The sequence below is a fragment of the Dermochelys coriacea genome, chromosome 5, assembly GCF_009764565.3.
Source record: "Dermochelys coriacea isolate rDerCor1 chromosome 5, rDerCor1.pri.v4, whole genome shotgun sequence".
NCBI lineage: Eukaryota > Metazoa > Chordata > Testudines > Dermochelyidae > Dermochelys > Dermochelys coriacea.
In genome coordinates this window covers 76,906,124-76,928,451 of record NC_050072.1, presented here as the reverse complement: position 1 = coordinate 76,928,451, position 22,328 = coordinate 76,906,124, and the positions used below count along the sequence as shown (strand labels likewise).

The following is a 22,328-nucleotide window of genomic DNA, read 5'->3' as shown; positions in this document are numbered from 1 at the left end:
CCACCTACATCCGAGGGTCCACCACCTGGTCAGTCTTCGGGCATGGTGCCAAGGATATACATCCCATCGACTCCTTCCTCGGGAGTCTGGAGAGGGAGGCCACCGGGGGCTGCGTCAGGGACCACAGTGCCCACTGTTACCATTAGGCTAGCCATGGGGCCTGGTGCTACTGCACATGCTGTGGCACCGGGGCAGATGTCTGCTTGGTCTGGCTGGCCTGGCCCATTGATGGATGACTACAAAAGAAGGCCAGGCTGACATATAACCCACTGCTGTCCCTGGACTGGGAGGAGCGGTGGCTCCGGGAGTGGTGCTGACCACAGGACCGCAATCCTGACATGGAGAACCGGTACCGTCGGTAATAGCTGCTCTGCAATCAGCTCTGACAGGCAGACCCGCGACGTTGAGATGCTGGCGATTGAGGCCTGGGGCTGCGGAGGCGGTGCTGAGGCAAGGTCCTGGAGTGGGATGATGAACAGGAACGACATTGACACCCATGCCGTGACAGGCTGTGATAGCCCCTCCTAAAACACTATTGCCATTAGAATACAAGTGTAAGAAACATTAACATTGTTTTGTGGGGCTGTAGAAGCTTCCCTCGCATCTCTTTGGATCTTGGCTACAAACACTGCAAAGTCCTTTTTGATCCACAACCTCTGCTGAAAAATTATAAGCACCATAAGGAAGCCAACTACTGACCCCATAGGCTGTGTAGGTGGAATATACAAAATTCCAGTGAGCCAGGAAATGTGGATTTCACAGGAGTTACAAGCTCCTCAGGTTATGCTGACAAAGCTTACTTTCATGCATTCTTAAATATGGTTCTGCTCATGCTCCAGAGAAGTGAAGGAAATTATGAATGCTGCCAAAATAGCAAAACTAATGGAGTTTGTAAGACACAGAGCTTTTTTCTCGTCGCAAACTTGGGAAAACTAAATAGATTAAAAAAAAGATATGACAACTAAAAATTCTTAACTTTCTAATGTTTTCTTTACCTTCTCAATTAATTATGAAGGGTCAGTTTATTTGTCAATAGATTTTTTCTGAACAGATCGAATGTCTTCTGCTGAGACTGGGTGTTACTTAACTGATTAGGTACATCAACTTCTCTCTTTTTTGTCAATTCTATGTTGAATAACTCACGATTGTGTGTGTGTTTTAGTATAATCTTATTTTTAAAGGAAAGAAATAAACTGAACTTCCATGGCCTGAATTTAAGATCATCTATTTCACACAGCTTTGGAATTTACAGTCTACATACTGAATTAAAATGAATGAAATAGTAAAGGTTATTTTGCTGGTTAAATAGACTGGTGCTACTAACATTGGAGTTGTCATTGAGAATTCTTGCTGCAATGAGAAATACTAGAGTCCACATGTCCCATCCACTTAATGAGTGATGCCCAAACAGAAATCTTGTCCTGATGTGTAGTGATAAAACGCACAAGCCATTTAAATACAGCATTACAAAAAAAATTGGTGCTTGAAAGTTAAGAAGAATAAAATTATTGGTTGTGTCAGAAAAGAATTTCAGATGGTTCCTCCCAAAGCCACTGATTTCTTTCATTTTTCCCGACACTAGGCTCAAGGACATTAGCTGAAGATGCTGGAGCCACAGTCATCACCCAAGACAGCAATAAGCTGCAGGGCCCAGATTGTTTCTTGCACTGTCAACTGCTGCAGATTGCACAACAGCACAAAGCTATGCAAAAGTGACAAGTCAAAAGATTAAAAGACAAGGCAGCACAGCTGAGTAACAAATTTAATAATGGAAGGAAGTCCAGCAGCTAGGCCAGGAGAACAGTAAACACGGTCAGTAAAGGCCCGGGAGACTAAATTTGATTGTGGGCTTTGGCAACAGAAGCCTGAAGAAAAACTAAAGAAACAATCAGGATTCCAACATCATTGGTGTAAACTAAAGGCTTGTGACAAAGATGAGAATATTTCTGTTGTCTCCGTGAAAATATGTCAACAATTTTAAATGTAATTGAGACAAAGTATTCAATATTATTTCATAACAACCAACTTCTAAATCAAGTTATTTCCGTGACAATTTCCTATTTCCTCATTCCATAGCCAAGTTACTGTAGCCACCTTTTTAAAAGGCAATTTTAGGATGATACTAAAGGGGAGACAAGGGGGATTCTTACCAAGTTATATTAAATTAGCACATTATAATGGCAAAAGCTTAACATTAGTTAAATACAGTACGTCATCATTAAATATTTATTGTGAAAAATACTGGGTCAAATTCAGACCTAAGGTAGTGTGCAAATGCATTGACTTCAATGGTCTGAATTAGCTCAACAGTATTGATACACAACAATTAAATCAAGTTACGCCAGGGACATTGGGATAAAAGTTGAACATTATGCTCTTTATTACATACAAAAAACCTCTGTTACAGGAACATTAGGTTGCAGGAAATGGTAAAATTAAGATTACCTATGCAACTATAATTTGGCCTCTTTGTTCATATGTATTATAACAGTCTTGCCTGTCATCATATAAGGAATGCCACAAACAGGAATAGAACCAAGCTTTCCTGGTTCCCAGTCCAGTTCTTAATCACGAGAACATTCTCTCTCCTTCTTTAAAAAAAGGAAATAATACAACAAACTCTCTGCCTGCTTCACTGTCCACTTTGTGAAATGAATTAGGCAAGGATTCTGTAGAACAACTGGCATATGATGATGTATTTCAAGACTATGTCATAATGAATATGACCAAGCAGGCAGAAGGTGGCATGGGCTATCTAACTTTTGAGCGCTTGACTTTGCTACCTTGAGCCTCTTAATTTTTTAAGAAATGTAGTATACCATAAAAAAAAAAACTCAACAAAGAAATCTCATCAGGCATACCCATACTGCCTGGGTCATCAATTTTAAATATTATATTATGAACAAAAAGGATCCTGACAATGGTGTTGATCCATTACTAGATGGAAATGGTAAAATGATTAATAATAATGCAAAAAAGGCAGAAGCATTAGATAAATATTTCTGTTCTGTATTTTGGGGAAAAACAGATGATATGCTGTAGTCTCCTCATATGGTGACAACACACTTTCCATTCCACTAGTATCTCTGGAGGGTGTTAAACAGAAGCTACTAAAACTAGACATTTTTAAGTCAGCAGGATGCATGCAAGATGCCACACAACATTTTGGTTAAACTAGAACAGTATAAAATCAACATGGCACACATTAAATTGATTAAAAACTGCCTAGCTGATAGATCTTGTTCAGCCTTCTTAGTTACTCCCTCCTCCAGAAAATAGGGGTAAAATAAAATCTATGAAGTACACAGAATTATTAATACCAGTAATGGAGGATGTGGGATTAGAATTCATGCTCTCCTGGTTCCCAGGCCAACATTTCTTTTCCTAGGCCAAAAGGATAGTAGCGGCTGCTGCTCCTGCAGTGCCTGTTGCTCTCTGGAGTTCACAACCTGTGATCTTGGAAGCAAGCTCAGCACAGATTAAAATTTCAGAGATTTTAGAAACACACCCCTAACAAGCTCTACTAAGAATGTGTAAAGAGCAATTTTTAGAGATGTATTACTCAGTCAAAATTGAATGGATTTTGATGGAGATAGCAAAAGGCACATCTTGACTTCAGAATTAGCTCCTTGCCAAATGTTAAGTTCCTGCTGCAACCTATGGAAGCACTAGTGCTCTTCAAAGAAGTGGTTAGAAAATGTTAACATTAGCAAAATGACTGATTTTCTTTATCCTTCTCAGAAACAGCTGAACTGTTTGCACTGAAACTATTAAAAAAGTCAATGTGAGGCAGAGACCATGCATGGAAAATTTCAGCTCAAATGGTTGAGGGGATTTATAATGGAAAATTGTCAGCAAACTTTATTTTATGTGTTTACCCTAGTTCTGCCTACAATGAGTCCTGGTATTTGTGGGGTAAAAAATACTGAAAAAATGGGAGTCTCTCACACAGAGTCCAGGGTGTTTTGATATCACTGCTTCTATGGCCTGATCCAAACCCCACTGAAGTTAGAGAGTGACTTTCCATTGACTTTGGTGGGCTCTGAATTAAGCCCCTAATCCTGATCAGCATCAGGAAGTGAAAATTAAAAACAGAAGCAAAACCTGCTAAAACATTTTCAAACCCCAAAGAAATGGCCCGATTCTCTCTAGTAGCTGGGATCACCTGGTGCAGAAGAGGTGGAGGTGATCATTAAAGGACCAGTTATGTTCCCTTGTTAGTAAGGGGTATCTCCAACAGAGGATACAAGAACAAATTACATCCTCTTTCCACTGGCCAGGGATGGAGGAGAGAGAACATGGCCAGCCCGAAGTTCTTCTTGAAATGAGGGAAAAGGTTCAGATTGGTTCTTAATTTATACAAAGCAGTGCTCCTCTTTCTGGATAGCCTATTCATGATATTGTACATTGGCATTTCACATACATCAACCAGGGTGAGTTCCTCCAACACAACAGGTTCGTATGGGAGGTAAAGCCCTTGGGTAAAATGAGGTCTTCAGCTGTTTCTAGTCCCTGCCTGCCTGCCTGCCTTCAATGTATGTTTGTGAGAGAGCAGGTTTCAGAGTGGCAGCCGTGTTAGTCTGTATTCGCAAAAAGAAAAGGAGCATCTTAGAGACTAACAAATTTATTTGAGCATAAGTTTTCGTGAGCTAGTGAGCTGTAGCTCACGAAAGCTTATGCTCAAATAAATTTGTTAGTTTCTAAGGTGCCACAAGTACTCCTTTTCTTTTTGTGAGAGAGCAGGGTTGGAAAGACCACTTGCCACAAGAACACAAAGCATGGTGGTTCAGAAATTAAGAAGGGATTATAATAAATCGGTGACTTTTTGAATAAACTTTTAAATCATCTTCTGAGTAAGAAGGCAAAGGCCACTTAATTTTTCAGATAGGGTAATAAGAGTGAAAAATCACTAACTGTGATTGTTAATATTCTATCACTCAGCCTTATTAATTTAGCCTCAGTTTCTTATGCTCCTGTGTCCTCTGTAGTAAGACCATACTTTATGGATGCCACATACTCAATGCAGCCAAGACCCCTATTCTTCTTAGCATATGTGCAATGTGCCTCAGGTGGCATGTGACCAGGATTCATCACTGAAAGTCTGCTGGTTGGATCATTAGCTTCCCCACCCCAGGCCAGGGACTGACAGGGAGTATGAGGTGAATGCTGCCCAAGAGCCCTAACACGCAGCATGATACAGAGGCTTCCACATGAAGTGTTTTGCTGTTTGACAATGGTATTTTTAATAGCTATCCTTAAAGGATACAAGTGTTAATACAGTAAAGCAGTGCTTTTAAATCTTATGTTGCTATTTGGAATATAGCCATAATTTGATAAATTGAATTCATATAAGAGTGAAAAAGTAGGAAATTGTTGTAGATTGGAGGAGTGATCAAGAATCATTAAAACGTAGCACTGGAAGGGACCTCAATAGGTCATCTACTCTGGTCCCCTGCACTGAGAACTAAGTATTATCTAGACAATCCCGAGAGGTGTTTGTCTAACCTGTTCTTAAACACCTCCAGTGACGGAGATTCCACATCTTCCCTAGGCAATTTGTTCCAGTACTTAACTATCCTTACAGTTAAGACATTTTTCCTAATGTCTAACCTAAATCTCCCTTACTGAATTTAAGACCACTACTTCTTGTCCTATCCTCAGTGGATAAGGAGAACAATTTATCACCTTCCTTTTTATAGAAACCTTTTACATACTTGAAGACTTATTTCCCCCTCAGTCTTCTCTTCTCCAGACTAAACATACACAGTTTTTCCAATCTTTAATCATAGGTCATTTCATCATTTTTGTTGCTCTCCTCTGGACTTCCTCCAATTTGTCCACTTCTTCCCTGAAGTGTGGTGTCCAGAACTTTTACCTAAGGCCTTATCAGTGCTGAGTAGGTTGATTCATATTTAGTTTGTGATTCAGTATAACTCCAAAATCCTTTTCTGAAATTCTCCTTCCTAGGCAGTCACTTCCCATTTTGTATTTGTGCATTTGATTATTCCTTTCTAAGTGTAATACGTGGTATTTGTCCTTATTGAATTTCATCCTATTTATTTCAGATCATTTCTCCAATTTGATTCTTTGTAGGCAGGAGGTCCTCAAGGTTGAATCTTGTAAAATCTGCCTTCCTCCTATTTTGATTTAAAGAAAGATTTTTGGCTTCTGGAGAACTTAATGTAATCTATTTAGGTACAGTAGAACCCCATTTATCCGAGCCTCCATTTATCTGGCTCTCCGTATTAACCAAATCAAGATTGACAGCCTAAGCCCCACTGACAGGGCTGAAGCTCTTTGCCCATTCTCCGGATTATCTGAATGTTTGATTATCTGATCTTGGCCTGGTCCCAGTTAGATTGGATAAATGGTGTTCCACTGCATTTTTAATGCATTTATCACCATTGTTATCTCAGTGCAGCTTATTCATCTTCTCCAAGGACAGCTAGCTATGCCAGAAAGGTAAAAAACAGTTGTCAAGCCACACTGGTTCAATATTTAGCATGATGTCCTGCCTATTAGCAGAAGCCTTATTAATCAGAATCTCAATTGCAAAGAACTGGGAAGAGGGGAAGGGAAATTACAAAAGTAACTACACCTTTCTCCCTGTAAATCAGAGAGAAGGAATAGTTTCTTAAATAATTTAGAGAAAGAGCTGATTTATGGAGGACTCTTAAAGCCTCCCAGAATTACTGTTGGATAAAAATGATGATATGTGATCAAAATGAAGCCCAATGACCAAATATAACCCATAAAACTCCACCAGCCTCCCTCAACTTGAGGTGGTATAGCACACACAGACTACAGAATGTAAAGAAATAAGAAGCGATGGAATGGATAAGACAGAGTCCATCTGGGCAAAAATCACATTGGGGAAGAAAACTACTAGAGCCCCCCCGTGATAGTGCTTGGGGTGTGCTATAGACGGCCAGGATCTAATTTGGATATGGACAGAGCCCTCTTTAATGTTTTTAATGAAGTAAATACGAATGGAAACTGTGTGATCATGGGAGACTTTAACTTCCCAGATATAGACTGGAGGACCAGTGCTAGTAATAATAACAGGCTCAGATTTTCCTAGATGCAATAGCTGATGGATTCCTTCATCAAGTAGTTGCTGAACCGACTAGAGGGGATGCCATTTTAGATTTGGTTTTGGTGAGTAGTGAGGACCTCATAGAAGAAATGGTTGTAGGGGACAACCTTGGTTCGAGCTGTCATGAGCTAGTTCAGTTCAAACTGAATGGAAGGATAAACAAAAATAAATCTGCGACAAGGGTTTTTGATTTCAAAAGGCCTGACTTTCAAAAATTAAGGAAATTAGTTAGGGAAGTGGATTGGGCTGAAGAATGTATGGCTCTAAAGGCGGAGGAGGCCTGGGATTATTTCAAATCAAAGCTGCAGAAGCTATCGGAAGCCTGCATCCCAAGAAAGGGGAAAAGATTCATAGTCAAGAGATGTAGACCAAGCTGAATGAGCAAGCATCTCAGAGAGGTGATTAAGAAAAAGCAGAAAGCATATAGGGAGTGGAAGATGGGAGGGATCAGCAAGGAAAGCTACCTTATTGAGGTCAGAACATGTAAGGATAAAGTGAGAAAGGCTAAAAGTCAAGTAGAGTTGGACCTTGCAAGGGGAATTAAAACCAATAGTAAAAGTTCTACTGCCATATAAATAAGAAGAAAACAAAGAAAGAAGAAGTGGGACTGCTAAGCACTGAGGATGGAGTGGAAGTTAAGGATAACCTAGGCATGGCTCAATATCTAAACAAACACTTTGCCTCAGTCTTTAATAAGAATAATGAGGATCTTAAGGGATAATGGAAGCATGACAAATGGGATTGAGGATATGGAGGTAGATATTACCATATCTGAGGTAGAAGCGAAACTCAAACAGCTTAATGGGACTAAATTGGGGGGGCCCAGATAATCTTCATCCAAGAATATTAAAGGAATTGGCACCTGAAATTGCAAGCCCATTAGCAGGAATTTTTATTGAATTTGTAAATCAGGGGCTGTACAGTATGGCTGGACAAAGGGAAAAAAAGTGATCTGGGTAACTACAGGTCTATTAGTTTGACATCTGTAGTATGCAAGGTCTTGGAAAAAATTTTGAAGGAGAAAGCAGTTAAGGACATTGAGATCAATGGTAAATGGGACAAAATACAATATGGTTTTACAAAAGGTAGATCGTGCCAAACCAACCTGATCTCCTTCTTTGAGAAAGTAACAGATTTTTTAGATAAAGGAAACGCAGTAGATCTAATTTACCTAGATTTCAGTAAGGCGTTTGATACTGTGCCACATGGGGAATTATTAGTTAAACTGGAAAAGATGGGGATCAATATGAAAATTGAAAGGTGGATAAGGAATTGGTTAAAGGGGAGACTACAGCAGGTCATACTGAAAAGTGAACTGTCAGGCTGGAGGGAGGTTACCAGTGGAGTTCCTAAGGGATCGGTTTTGGAACCAATCTTATTTAATCTTTTTTTTACTGACCTCGGCACAAAAAGTGGGAGTATGCTAATAAAGTTTGTGGATGATACAAAGCTGGGAGGTATTGCCAATTTAGAGAAGGACCGGGATATCATACAGAAGGATCTGGATGACCTTGTAAACTGAAGTAATAGTAATAGGATGAAATTGAATAGTGAGAAGTGTAAGGTCATGCATTTAGGGATTAACAACAAGAATTTTAGTTATAAGATGGAGACACATCAATTAGAAGTAACGGAGGAGGAGAAGGACCTTGGAGTATTGGTTGACCACAGGATGACTATGAGCCGCCAACGTGATATGGCTGTGAAAAAAGCTAATGTGGTCTTGGGATGCGTCAGGCAAGGTATTTCCGGTAGAGATAAGGAGGCGTTAGTACCATTATACAAGGCACTGGTGAGACCTCACCTAGAATACTGTGTGCAGTTCTGGTCTCCCATGTTTAAGAAGGATGAATTCAAACTGGAACAGGTAGAGAGAAGGGCTACTAGGATGATCCGAGGAATGGAAAACCTGTCTTATGAAAGGAGACTCAAGGAGCTTGGCTTGTTTAGCCTAACTAAAAAAGGCTACGGGGAGATATGATTGCTCTCTATAAATATATCAGATGGATAAATAGCAGAGAGGGAGAGGAATTAATTAAGCTCAGTACCAATGTGGACACAAGAACAAATGGTTATAAAGTGGCCATCAGGAAGTTTAGACTGGAAATTAGACGAAGGTTTCTAACCATCAGAGGAGTGAAGTTCTGGAACAGCCTTCCAAGGGAAGCAGTGGGGACAAAAGACCTATCTGACTTCAAGATTAAATTCAATAAATTTATGAAGGAGAAGGTATAGTAGGATAACATGATTTTGGCAATTAATTGATCTTTAACTATTCATGGTAAATAGGCCCAATGGTCTGTAATGGGATGTTAGATGGGGTGGGATCTGAGTTACTACAGAGCATTCTTTCCTGGGTATCTGGCTGGGGAATCTTGCCCACATGCTCAGGGGTCAGCTGATCGCCATATTTGGGGTTGGGAAGGAATTTTCCTCCAGAGCAGATTGGAAGAGGCCCTGGGCATTTTTCGCCTTCCTCTGCCGCATGGGGTACAGGTCACTTGCTGGAGGATTCTCTGCACCTTGAAGTCTTTAAATCATGATTTGAAGACTTCAATAGCTCAGACATAGGTGAGAGGTTTATTGCAGGAGTGGGTGGGTGAGATTCGGTGACCTGCATTGTGCAGGAGGTTAGACTAGATGATCATAATGGTCCCTTCTGACCTTAGTATCTATGAATTTATGAATACAGTTCCCACTGTGCAAGTTTTCATTTTGCTCTAAGTGCCCAGGCCAATTAAGATGAAGCATTACAACCTGAGGATTGTAGGCTCTGCGAGTTACACATCCACATAAAAAAGTGAGGGAGATTAAGCTACTTAATTAAATCTACTTAATTTTATGCAAATTATATGTGACTGTGGGGCTTCTGGTAAACTGCCAGTGTGGCCTTGGGACCAAATTTTGTAACCCTCTAACAGACCATTCTAGACAAGGAGGCAAAATAAACAGTAAATCCACAGATTCCTGACATTCATTCATCTGAGTAAGAAAAAGATTTTATGTTTTACAGAAATATGTATCCTTGAAAACAGAACATCAGAGAGAGAGAGAGAGAGACCTCAAAAAAAAAACCAACCAAAGAAAAGAGAAATTTATTTAAAAACCCCGTAGAAACATACATTTTCCTTATCTAACTATCGGTTTCAGAATAGCAGCAGTGTTAGTCTGTATCCGCAAAAAGAACAGGAGTACTTGTGGCAACTTAGAGACTAACACATTTATTAAAGCAAATTTGTTAGTCTCTACGGTGCCAAAAGTACTCCTGTTCTTTTTATCCAAATTAAAGATCTTAAAGCACGAAGTTGTTGCAATTAAATGCTTTGGCTTCCATACAGCAATCTAGACATTTTCTTGAGAAGAGATAATAATGCATAAGACTTTAGCAAACTTTAATCCCACAGACTCTGAATTGGAAAGACTTGGTTAAAACAGTACATTGTTCCAAAGAAATACATGAGTGGAAACATCTTAAGAACAAATGTTTAGAGGACAACTTGTCTCTGCATACACCCAAATAGGCAAGGTATATAGCTAAGTTTTTAGAAAGGTTATTTACTATTATGGAACATTATCCCACCCATTTGCAAAAACTGTCACTTGTGCAATACACATTCAAATTTTCAAGCCCAAATGAGTGCTCCCATCTATTACTTCTGCTTACCTTTAAAATAGCAGGTTTTAATTGACGGGAATATAACTCACCTCACTTCGTTAAAAAAATGCATCCGGGCATTATATAAACAAGCCTAGAACTTACTCCACTGTGCTGCTGTCTCTCCATCTTTAGTGATGTCCCACTGGAATATGGCATTTACTTTCTTTACCAGCTGATTTCCAACCTCTTTGATGCGGCGACCAATTTCTTCAAACACAAGATCACTCTGCAGCCCTGACGCCTATAAAATAAAGTAAATACAGTTTTAAATGGAAAGCTACATTAAAAGGTAATAAAAGTATAACTACCTTTCAAAAACAGCATCCAGAGAAGTCTATTCTGCAAAGTGATTAAAATACAGTAACTCCTCACTTGATGTCCTCCCGGTTAACGTCGTTTTGCTATTAGGTCGCTGACCTATTAGAAAACATACCCCTTTAAAGTCCTGCAATGTTCCCTTATAACCAGAACCCTGCGCTGACACACAAATGTATATCGGCATCCCATGTGCTATCTGCAAAAATTATCTGCAGATTTGCAGGGCTCTACACTGGGGGCCGGGCTGAGGCTCCGAGGCACCTCCCAGGTGGAGACCGGCCGGAGAGAGCCACATGGGCAGCCACATGCAGTCGTGGACCCTCCATCTGCCCTCGGCCAGGCAGGGAGCCTGGGGGGCGGGGACAAAATCAGGGGCTGTTCTCAGCCACCCCGCCACATCCCGTGGGCAAGCTCTTAGATTCATAGATACTAAGGTCAGAAGAGACCATTCTGATCATCTAGTCCGACCTCCTGCACAGCGCAGGCCACAGAATCTCAAGCACCCACTCCTACCAAAAACCTCATCTATGTCTGAGCTATTGAAGTCCTCAAATCATGGTTTAAAGACTTCAAGGAGCAGAGAAGCCTCCCTCAAGTCACCCATGCTCCATGCTACAGAGGAAGGCGAAAAACCTCCAGGGCCTCTCCAATCTGCCCTGGAGGAAAATTCCTTCCCGACCCCAAATATGGCGATCAGCTAAACCCTGAGCATGTGGGCAAGATTCACCAGCCAGATACTACAGAAAATTCTTTCCTGGGTAACTCAGATCCCATCCATCCAATATCCCATCTCAGGGGATTAGTCCTATTTACCCTGAATATTTAAAGATCAATTACTTACCAAAATCACATTATTCCATCATACCATCTCCTCCATAAACTTATCGAGTAGAATCTTAAAACCAGACAGATCTTTTGCCCCCACTGCTTCCCTTGGAAGGCTATTCCAAAACTTCACTCCTCTGATGGTTAGAAACCTTCGTCTAATTTCAAGTCTAAACTTCCTGGTGGCCAGTTTATACCCATTTGTTCTTGTGTCCACGTTGGTGCTGAGCTTAAATAATTCCTCTCCCTCTCCTGTATTTATCCCTCTGATATATTTATAGAGAGCAATCATATCTCCCCTCAACCTTCTTTTAGTTAGGCTAAACAAGCCAAGCTCCTTGAGTCTCCTTTCATAAGACAAGTTTTCCATTCCTCGGATCATCCTAGTAGCCCTTCTCTGTACCTGCTCCAGTTTGAATTCATCCTTTTTAAACATGGGAGACCCGAACTGCACACAGTATTCTAGGTGAGGTCTCACCAGTGCCTTGTATAATGGTACTAAAACCTCCTTATCCCTACTGGAAATGCCTCTCCTGATGCATCCCAAAACCACATTAGCATTTTTCACAGCCATGGCCGGGCTGCGGCTCTGAACCACCCACCTCCCCGGCCACAGCCAGGTTGGGGAGAGCCACGTTGGCAGCTGTAGGAAGCCAGCAAACCCTCCACCTGCCCTGGGCTGGGGGCATGAGCCGCCCCTATCCCTTCCCCCCCACCCAAGGCAGGTGGAGAGACCCAGGCTCCCCGCAGCTACCAGCGCAGCACTCCCAGATCCAGCTCCGGTGGGGAAGGAGGGGTGGCAGGGCAGCTTAGAGCTGCAGCCTGGCTACCATAAGAGCCGAGCAGACAGCTGTGGGGAGCTGCGCAGAAACTCCACCTGCCCTGGGCGTGGGGCCCAGGAAACCCCTTGCCCAGTGTCCCTGCCCCCCTGGCCTCACGCTGCGGTTCCTCACAGCTGCCTACCCAAGTCTTACCATCAGAGCCCTGCATGGATACAAAATTTGTAACTGCATCTGCGCTGCTATCCACAGAAGTGGTTCACAGATATCCGCGGACATAAAGTGGATACCCGTGGATTAATTTATAATTTTGTTTGGTGCAGGGGCTTGCCTGCACCCCAGTTTGAATTTCAGGTGGGTAGAGCAAGACAAGTCCCTGCGCCCCGACCCCGTTCCTCAGCATGAGCCAGGGAGGAACAGGGCAAACCCCCACACCTCCACCTCATTCCCCAGCAGGAGTGCCAGTTGGGCGGAACAGGGCAAGCCCCTGCGCCCCCACCCTGCTCCCTGGCCGGAATGCCCGGTGGGCGTAGCGGAGCAAGCCCCCATACTCCCACCCAGCAGGAGGAGTGGGGCAAGCCCCCATGCCCTGACCCCGCTACGCCCCTGCCTCAACCAAGCTTCACAATCATCATTGGTATTAAAGTAATTGTTTAAAATTATGTAAAACTTTTACTGTACACGTATATAATGTCTTTTGTCTGGCGAAAAAAACTTCCCTGGAACCTAACCCCCTAATTTACATTAATTCTTATGGGGAAATTGGATTCGCTTAACATCATTTCGTTTCAAGTTCCATTTTTCAAGAACATAACTAGGATGTTAAATGAGGAGTTACTGTATAATAGAGATGTCTCCTTCCACAAACAATAATCACATCCAGCACGTCTACATTAGACAATAAATTCTACCTGAAAAAAAAAAAAAAATTTTTTGTGGAATTGTTCCCGAGAATGATTTCACATATTACCTTTATAGTTCTTGTGATTTATTTTTGTAATTTAAATAATCCTGAAGTGAAAGCATATCTTTAAGCCTTATAAACTACCTTTTAATTTACCTGAAGTGTAATCATGGCTTCCGCCCCACAATGCATTATGTACACTAGTTATAGAATAAGGCATCATCTAAAAAATGGGTCGCCTTTATTTTCAACATATTAACTTTCAAAAAATAGATTGATTTATAAGGTTTCAGTGTATTCATTTCACCGTGGACAGTCAAAGATATAGCATATATTCAGTATTTTTGGTGTCAAACTGTTTGACTAATGGTAAATTTAAGCTATTATGTAATTGCTGCAAATCCTACCTTGACGCCTCAACGTGGTGCAGCGGTGACCCTGGCTGTTCGACAACGATGGTAGCAGAGTGCATTCTCCGGCAGGTGTAACCATGCTATCAAGGTGTCAGACTTGTTTCCTCTTTCTGAGGGGGTTGTTTCCTCTTTCTGAGGCTGTAATCCCTCTTTCTGAGGCTGTAAACTAGCTAAATTGAGGAGGTAAACACCCCACTGACAGCCCAGCCAGCGGGTGGCTGAAAGCAATGGCTAGAACAACATGGAAAACCAAGTCTCAGTTCTCTGCATGTTCCTCAATCCCCACTTCAGAGGCAGTGTGGCATTTGAATGACGAGAGACCGAAAAAAATCTCAGGTGCGAGGTCGCCAAAAGGAAACTGGACAACTCTCTCAGTGTGCACTTACAACTGCAGAACACTGATGAGGGAGGAATCGATAAATCATCTCCTGGAGGAAAAGACAAAAACAGCCTGCGATGTGCTGGGTCTTTGCAAAACACGACAAAAGAAGGAGATGGAGGTCAGTTGGAGGGATGGAAGCACGGTCATTCTAGGAAAAGGAGAAAGCACGAGGACAGTTAGAGAAGTCGGATTCATCATAAACAAGGAATGGTCTTCGAAAATTGTCTCATGCAATTTGAAGTCATTGCGTATTGGGGTGCTTTAACTCCGACTGAACCGAAATAGTACCCTCAAAATCATCCAGATCTATGCTCCCAGAAGTGCATGCGAAGATGATGATGTAGAAGAATTTTATCAGGAACTGGAGGAACCCTCGCTCAGAGTTCCATATATACGATTGCGATAGGAGATTTCAACGCCAAGGTTGGAAGATGGAGAGAAGGTGAAAAGTTCATAGAAAGGTACGGTATCAGAGAATGACTAGCTATATTGGCAGAGACGAGGAAAATGTTCATTGGTAACACCTGGTTCTGAAAGAAGGCCATCAGAAGATGGACCTGGATCACACCAAACACGAAGACAAAAAATGAAATTGATTACTTTCTGATCAATAGACGACACGTTGTGCAGGATATTTCAGTAGTGCCATCATTCAATATCGGTAGCGGCCATCACCTACTGAGAGCCAGACTCACATTCACTGTGTGAAGGTGGAGAAAAAGGCTCGGTGTTTGGCGAACAGAAGGCGATGAACTGGTAGCTTTCAACGAGGCAATCCTGAAGGAAAACATTTCTAGGGAAGACTGGGCCTCCTGGAAGACTGCGACGACGATTATGAGAACTTTAGTAAGAGATTGAAATGGTGTGTGAAATCAGCTGAGCGTGAAAGATCAAGAAGAGCTAGCGGAAGAATCTCAGAGAGTACAAAGACTTTATGGAGTAGAGGAGGAAAATGAAAAGAAATGGCAGCGACAGGTTTGAGTACTCCCTTCTCTGCACGCTCATACGAATAAAGTTGAAGGAAGTCTTTAAGAAATTTCTAACCGAAAAGCTCCTAAAGGCTGCTGAAGATCCTAAAAGTCTCAAAAAATGCAAATGGGAACTGGCATTGTACAGGTCATCATTATCGGCTTTGAACAACAGGGACGGAGAATCGGTAAATGATCAAACAGAGATGGAGGTGATCTGCAGGGATTTCTATACCCAGCTGTTTCCATCCCGTATAGACATCCCAAAGCCATCACTTCAACAAACTGATGAACACATACTCCCGGTTCTCATCAGCGAAGTCCATCACACAGTCCATCAAATGAAAGAGGGGAAGGCTCCCGGCAAGGACGGTCTGATAGCAGAAGTGCTTAAGGCAGGAGGTCAGGAACTTTGGAAAGCTCTTACCCTAAAGGTTCAGCTGCTACCTGGAAATCCAAAAGATCCCATCCAGTTGGACAGAGTCCAATACCATCTTGCTGCATAAGAAAGACGATCGAGAAAATCTGAAGAACTATCACCCGATCTGCCTGCTTTCACATATCTATAAGTTGTTCACTAAAATAATAACAAATCAAATAACAACAAAGCGAAACCTGGATGAACAGCAACCTAGAGAGCAGGTTGGCTTTTGAAGGAATTACAGCATGATAGACCACATCTTCACTCTAAACTAACTACTAGAGCATTCAAAGGAATACAAGTTCCCTTTCTGCATTGCCTTTGTGGACTACAAGAAGGTGTTCGACAGTGTAGAGACTAACGCCATTCTTGAAGTTCTTTCAGAACAGGGCATCAGCACGAAATATACCGCATTACTAAAGGAAGCGAACTCTGGCTGCAGCACTGTTCAATACTCCCCTCTGAATCCCCATCGAAAAAGACGTGAAACAAGGAGATACAGTTTCACCAAAATTATTCACAGCCTGTCTTGAACTGGTTTTTCGATAAGCAGACTTGAAAGGCAGGATTAATATCAATGGCGAGCAGCTAAACCATCTCAGGTTCGCAGATTATATAGTACTGATAGCCGAAAATACAGCCCAGCTTGAGAGAATGCTTAAAGAACTGAATGGGGAAAGTAGTCAAGTTGGATTAAAAATGAACTGGTCGAAAACGAAATACATGAGATCAGATGTTCTGCCAAGAACCCCAATAACTCTTGGAAGAGAGGAGATCCAAGAGGTTGATAAATATGTTTATTTGGGCCAGGAAGTCAAAATGTGCCACAATCAGAAAGACCAACTGTCGCACAGAAAAAAAGCTGGATGGTGCGCATTCAGTGACATCAAGGACATCCTCCAACAAAAGATCAGCAAAACAACTCGTGCAAATCTTTTTAACTTGACCGTGCTTCCAGCGATGTTATATGGCAGCGAAACATGGTCGCTGACAAAGACTGAAGAACATCAACTGTCTGTCACACAGAGGGCGATGGAATGAACATTTTTGGGCATTTCGTTCCGCGATCACATCCCCAATGAAATAATTTGGCAGCTGTCTGGAGTGAGAGACGTTGTTGAAAGCAGGCTCAGCAAAGTACGGTGGGTAGGACATGTGGCCTGACTCAGCGAAAACATTTCTATCTGAGTGGTATCCGTGAGAACAAAAATGGCCATGCAATCAGCCTCCAAAGAGGTGGGATGATTTCCTCACAAGGAGATATGGACAAGCATGGTGAAGGATTGGAAGAGATGTTGTGATCAGCTCAGTCTCAGCTGATGAAAGACCGACAGTCTACGCAGTCTACACATGTAACTAAATTTAAATATTTACATTTTGCATCCAGTTATTCATTTGTAAGCCTTTGTCGCTTTTTAAAAGATTCATGGTTTAATGGATAAGTTTTTACATTTTAGGAAGCTGCTCCAACAGTAACATTTTTATCTATTTCATTTCATCCTACAGTCCAGTTATCAGACTAAGGCAGAGTTAAAGGTGCCAAGATATCTTTTATTCACCTTACTGTACCTAGGTGTACATAGCACACAGGATATTGTAAGCGTTGCAATGAGCATTGCCTAAAATTCAGATTGCCTGACACATTTCATTATAACACATCATTTTCAATTGCTTATAACTTTTTCAAACTTCAATCATTTAGGCTGAAGTTTTCCATGACGGCTGTCTAGCTCAGTTTGAAATATTCTGGAAAATTTGAGCAAAAATGCTTCAGCCATTTCTCAGAACAAGGTCAGAGAAATGTAAGCTGTTTTGCCTATGTTAAAAAATTATTACAACCACTTCACTGAGAAGCTCTAGCACCTCCACACTCTGGAGCAGTGACTAGAAATTTGGCACAGGTATCCCTCTGGTCTAAGAGCTGTGCCTTTTGTCATCCCCTTGAAAATCTGTCCAAATTTAGCCAAGTTACAAGCCTCTGAAACCTAGTTTGCAGACATTGTTTAGAGATGTGTTAAAGTTTGACAGCTAAATTCTCTGAATAGTCCATCTGTACTGAGCCTGATCTAGCCCTGGACTGCAGGGGATAAGCAGGATTTTCCCTGAAATTGCTCCCCATAACAATGGGGGTGCTATGTAGCATTGGGCACCAGAACTAAGAGCAGGGAGGTGGCACAGGCAAGCTTAATTCTGGCATTTCCTAATTTTTGAGTGCTTGATTTTGTAGCTATACTATTCTATTTATGTCATTCTTGTATGTAATATAGGATATATGCTATAATGGAACTTTAGCAATATTTTGGCATGAAATACAAAGTAGAATGTCATTGCTATGAACTTCAAATTCTAAGCCCACCATATTTTATTGTACTTTTTTATACATTTTGGGGATAGATTGGCGTTATTGTCAGATAAAAGAAAAATCTGATAAGGAGTAGAAATACCGTACTTTTAAGGGACAACTATACAAAAAAACAACCCTTGCCAACCTTAAAGACAAACTAAGACAGTCTATAATGGGTTACATCCCAGAAGGATTTTTGCTGACAGTATACAATTGCCAAAGGTATGCGCATTGCAAATGTGGACTGGAATGGGGATGATGTTGGGTGATTAGATGCAAATGTGAGGCAGACAAATGGAAACAAACTATTTAGCCACAGAAAGAAAAGGAGTACTTGTGGTACCTTAGAGACTAATTGAATACAATCTGGATGAATCTGGAAACAGACACCAAGGAACACCACTATGGGGAACAAGATTGTCTATGCCTGGCTTATTATCATGCCATCAAAGAATTCTAAAACAGGAAGGATGAGACTCTCCAATATGCCACATGACTGAAAGGCTGAGAAGGTGTAAGGAGAAAGAGTTTTCTAGGAACTTGTGTTAAGTATTATATAATTTCATTTCCATAGTATCTGAGCACCTCACAATCTTTAATGCATTTGTCCTCAGAACCCCCATGAGGTAGTGAAGTACTATCACCACTCTACAGATGGGGAACAGAGGCACAGAAAATAAATCACTTGTCCAAGGTCACACAGGAATATGATCGTGAAGCACAAAATTGAACCCAGGTCTTCAGAGGCCTAGACTAGCACCCCAACTCTCCCATCCACAATCTGGTCTGTGCCCCACCCTGACAATCATAACATTTAGGTCAGAGGTGAGCAAACTTTTTGGTCTGAGGCTGTGCCTCCCCAAACAGCCAGCCGTGGCCCAGCCCCTGATCCCCCCAACCCCCGCTTCTCGCCTCCTGATGTCCCCCTGCCAGACTCCTTCCCCATCCAATACCCCCCCATTCCCTGATGGCCCCCCCAGGACCCCTGCCCCATCCACCCCCCCGACTGCCCCCTGCCAACCCATCCAACCCCTCCTCTCCTTCCTGACTGCCCCCCCCCAGGTCCCCTGCCACATCCAACCCCCGCTTCTCCCTGTCCCCGACTGCCTCCAGAACCCCTGCCGCCCCATCCAACCCCCCCCCTTCCTGACTGCCCCCCCGGGATCCCTACCCCCATTCAACCCCCCTGTTCCCCATCCTCTGACCACTCTGACCCCTGTCCATGCCCCCTCTGCCCTCTATCCAATCCCGCCACTTCCTGCCCCCTTACCACGCTGCCTGAAGCACCGGTGGCTGGAACCAGCCATGCCACCGTGCAGCACAGAGCACCGAGTCAGGCCAGGCTCAGCAGCTGTGCTGACCCAGAAGCTCCCTGTCCCAAGCATTGTGCTGGCGGCGTGGTGAGGTGAGGCGTGGGGGAGGGGAGACAATGGGGGAGGGGCTAGGGACTAGCCTCCCGGGGCAGGAGTTCAGGGGCGGGGCAGGAGGGTCCCGCAGGCTGGATGTGGCCTGCAGGCCGTAGTTTGCCCACCTCTGATCTAGATACATCAAAGCAAATGCCTATACACACATACCAGGAGCTAGATTGTGAACCTCTTACTCACCTTGGTGAGAGTTATTCACTTGAGTAGCCTCCAACCCTTTTCTACAAAATAAACATTTCTCAGTACTTTTTATTTGTCTTCTTTTTAATTTGCCCCTTCCATCTTTCTCTTCCTCTATTGTATATCTTGACTTTAACTCTTCCTCTGTCTTTCTGTCCATTTTCCCCTCAAACTATAAAAGGTCACTCATTTCTAAATCTACAGAGTATTTTTTCTCCAAAGTCTTGTCTACACCAGAAAAACAGGTCCCCATATTATAGACACTGCCATTAATAGTGCAACTGAGTTTGAGCTCAGCTACCAGGTGCTCATATCTGTGGATCTTACACAACCATACAGTTCACTTTCTAGTGTGACGTGGTGATTCACAACTGAGTAGCTAAGATTGCTGGCAAGCACTTCAAAACGAACACCCACACAGGACATTTTCTCAAACAGATCAATGAACCTAGGAGTTTAAATAACTCTTACCTGTGTATTACTGTATTAGTTTACTCATCTCATATCACTTGTGAGACTGCTACAAAATTCTAATATTTTGTACATTCTTTCAAAAGTAAAACAGAAGTATGCTTCTCCAGAAGTTGATCCATCTAAGTGTCTTTTTCCCTTACCTTAATGGGGTTTTTAACTGAAGGTTTATCAAGGGTTGATGTCAGATCTACATATGCTCCTGCAATGGCAACTTCTCCAGTTTCTTTGACCTGTTAAAAGAAAATTCATATTCTGAGTGACTCATGCCAAGTAAAGAAAGAAGAGTTATAATGACCAAAACAGCTACAGTTTAAAGTGACCAAGCAATCTTCCTCATGTCTTGCATCACAGATTAGAAAACAAAACTTAAAAAGCTCCAGCAAAGAGAAAAACAAAGGAAAATCATATTTGAAGTAAATTAGAAAGTATTGCTTTTACAAACAGTCCTAAAAAAGAACAATTATGTTTGTTTTGATACATAAAGAAAGCCCACATATTATTATGATGATGTTTTTCTATTAAAACTACCACCACAGATTGTCTGGATAAGGCCATAATAGCAGGACACAAATAAAATAGCTCTTATATAGCGCTTTTCTTCAGTAGATCTCAGAGTGTTTTAAAAAGGATAGTATTATCTCTATTTTACAAACTGGGGCACAGAGGTGATGTGATTTCCCTAGGTTCACTGCCAGTGGCAGAGCTGGGAATGGACCCAGATAGTTCTTTTGAGTGCCGGTCCACTGCTCTATCCACTAGAGAGCACCACATCTTCAATTGTCAGTTCAAATTATTTCAAGTACGTAGCCTCAATGCTAGGACATTCTACCTACAAATAGACTATTTGTTCAAATGAGCACTACGAGCATGCTACTACAGTATCTAACAAGCATGGCTAGTGTGATTTAATTATATTTCTCTTCTAAGGAATTTTTAAGCTTTACTTTTTTGGATATGGAAAGATATTTCTCCTTGGCCTAAAAAGACACCATCAACTTAAAAATCATGCTTCTATTTGGAAATGTACTTCTGTTGTTCAAAGGACAGCTAAGGTTACTTGTTTACATAAATAATTAGTTCACAGCAAGCTGGGACATGAATCTACCTTGCACTAGCCTACTATGGACTAACTGTCTCTATGGACACCACTGATGCACATTAACACTTCATTGATGCACTTGGATTTACTCCCGTTTCAAAGAAGACTAGATCAAAGCACATTAACAAATTGTAATACACATCAGCAGGGTCCACAAGGCTAGATTCACATCCCAGCTTACCGTGAAACAAATGTTTGTGTAAACAAGCCCAGAAACGGTTCAAAGAGAAATGATCTTGCTCTATTTTTCCATTTATTTACTTTATGCATATATGCTTTTGACAGCATTTTGTGTGTAGTCAGTTTCACTGTTCCCCTCCTTTTGTGGGTCTTTAAGGCAGCAACAGGGAAGAATTAAAATATTTTGAGGGATAGGAAAATAGATTCTTTGTTGTGAAGCGATAAAAAAATGAAAGAACTTTTTTCTAAGGACTGGATTTCAACTTGACATTGCCTCTTTAAAGAGAAGCTACAGATTCATTTAAATAGTATTTGTTCAGATATGTTGTGCACAAGCCTGTTGTTGCTGAACAACTGCAGAATCTGACTGACAAGACTCCATCCTTCCGTCTTCTTTTATTGTTTCCTTCAAGGCATTCTATGTGAAAGCATAAGCTCTTTGGGACAGGGACTATGTGTAATTTATACTGTCAGGTACCTAAGCTACCTCTTGCTACAAAATAAAATAGATAGGGGAAACTAAGCCGAGATCACAAATATCCAGACAGAGGCCTCATGTATTCCAATTGGCCTAGTAATCACAAATCCTGACCTGGAACCTTTTCACACAGCTGACTTAATAAATCCAATATTAAGTAACTGACCATTAAGGTTAAGATTTTGTCACAGTTATTTTTAGTAAAAATCACAGGCAGGGCACAGAAATTCACGGGAGCTCATGACCTATCTGTGACTTTACTAAAAATAACCGGGGGGGGGGGGGCGGGAGATGGGCAGGACTGGGTGGGAGGTGGAGGAATGACAGTTGGAGTCACCCCACCACCGTGGGGGTGGGGGGACCCAGCCCCAGCTCCAGCTGCCGC

At 41.9% G+C, this 22,328-nt stretch overlaps 1 protein-coding gene across 3 annotated transcripts in view; it reads right to left on the bottom strand.

Annotated features, from left to right (window-relative positions):
- Nucleotides 1–22,328, bottom strand: part of HSD17B4 (hydroxysteroid 17-beta dehydrogenase 4) — a 128,467-nt gene that overhangs the window by 8,863 nt on the left and 97,276 nt on the right. For all 3 annotated transcript variants that reach the window (XM_038401855.2, XM_043514936.1, XM_043514937.1), the window contains 2 exons: nt 20,327–20,416; nt 10,857–10,995 (listed from right to left, as the gene is read on the bottom strand). In XM_038401855.2, coding sequence (XP_038257783.2) covers nt 10,857–10,995; nt 20,327–20,416 — 229 coding nt within the window. The remainder of the gene's footprint in view (nt 1–10,856; nt 10,996–20,326; nt 20,417–22,328) is intronic.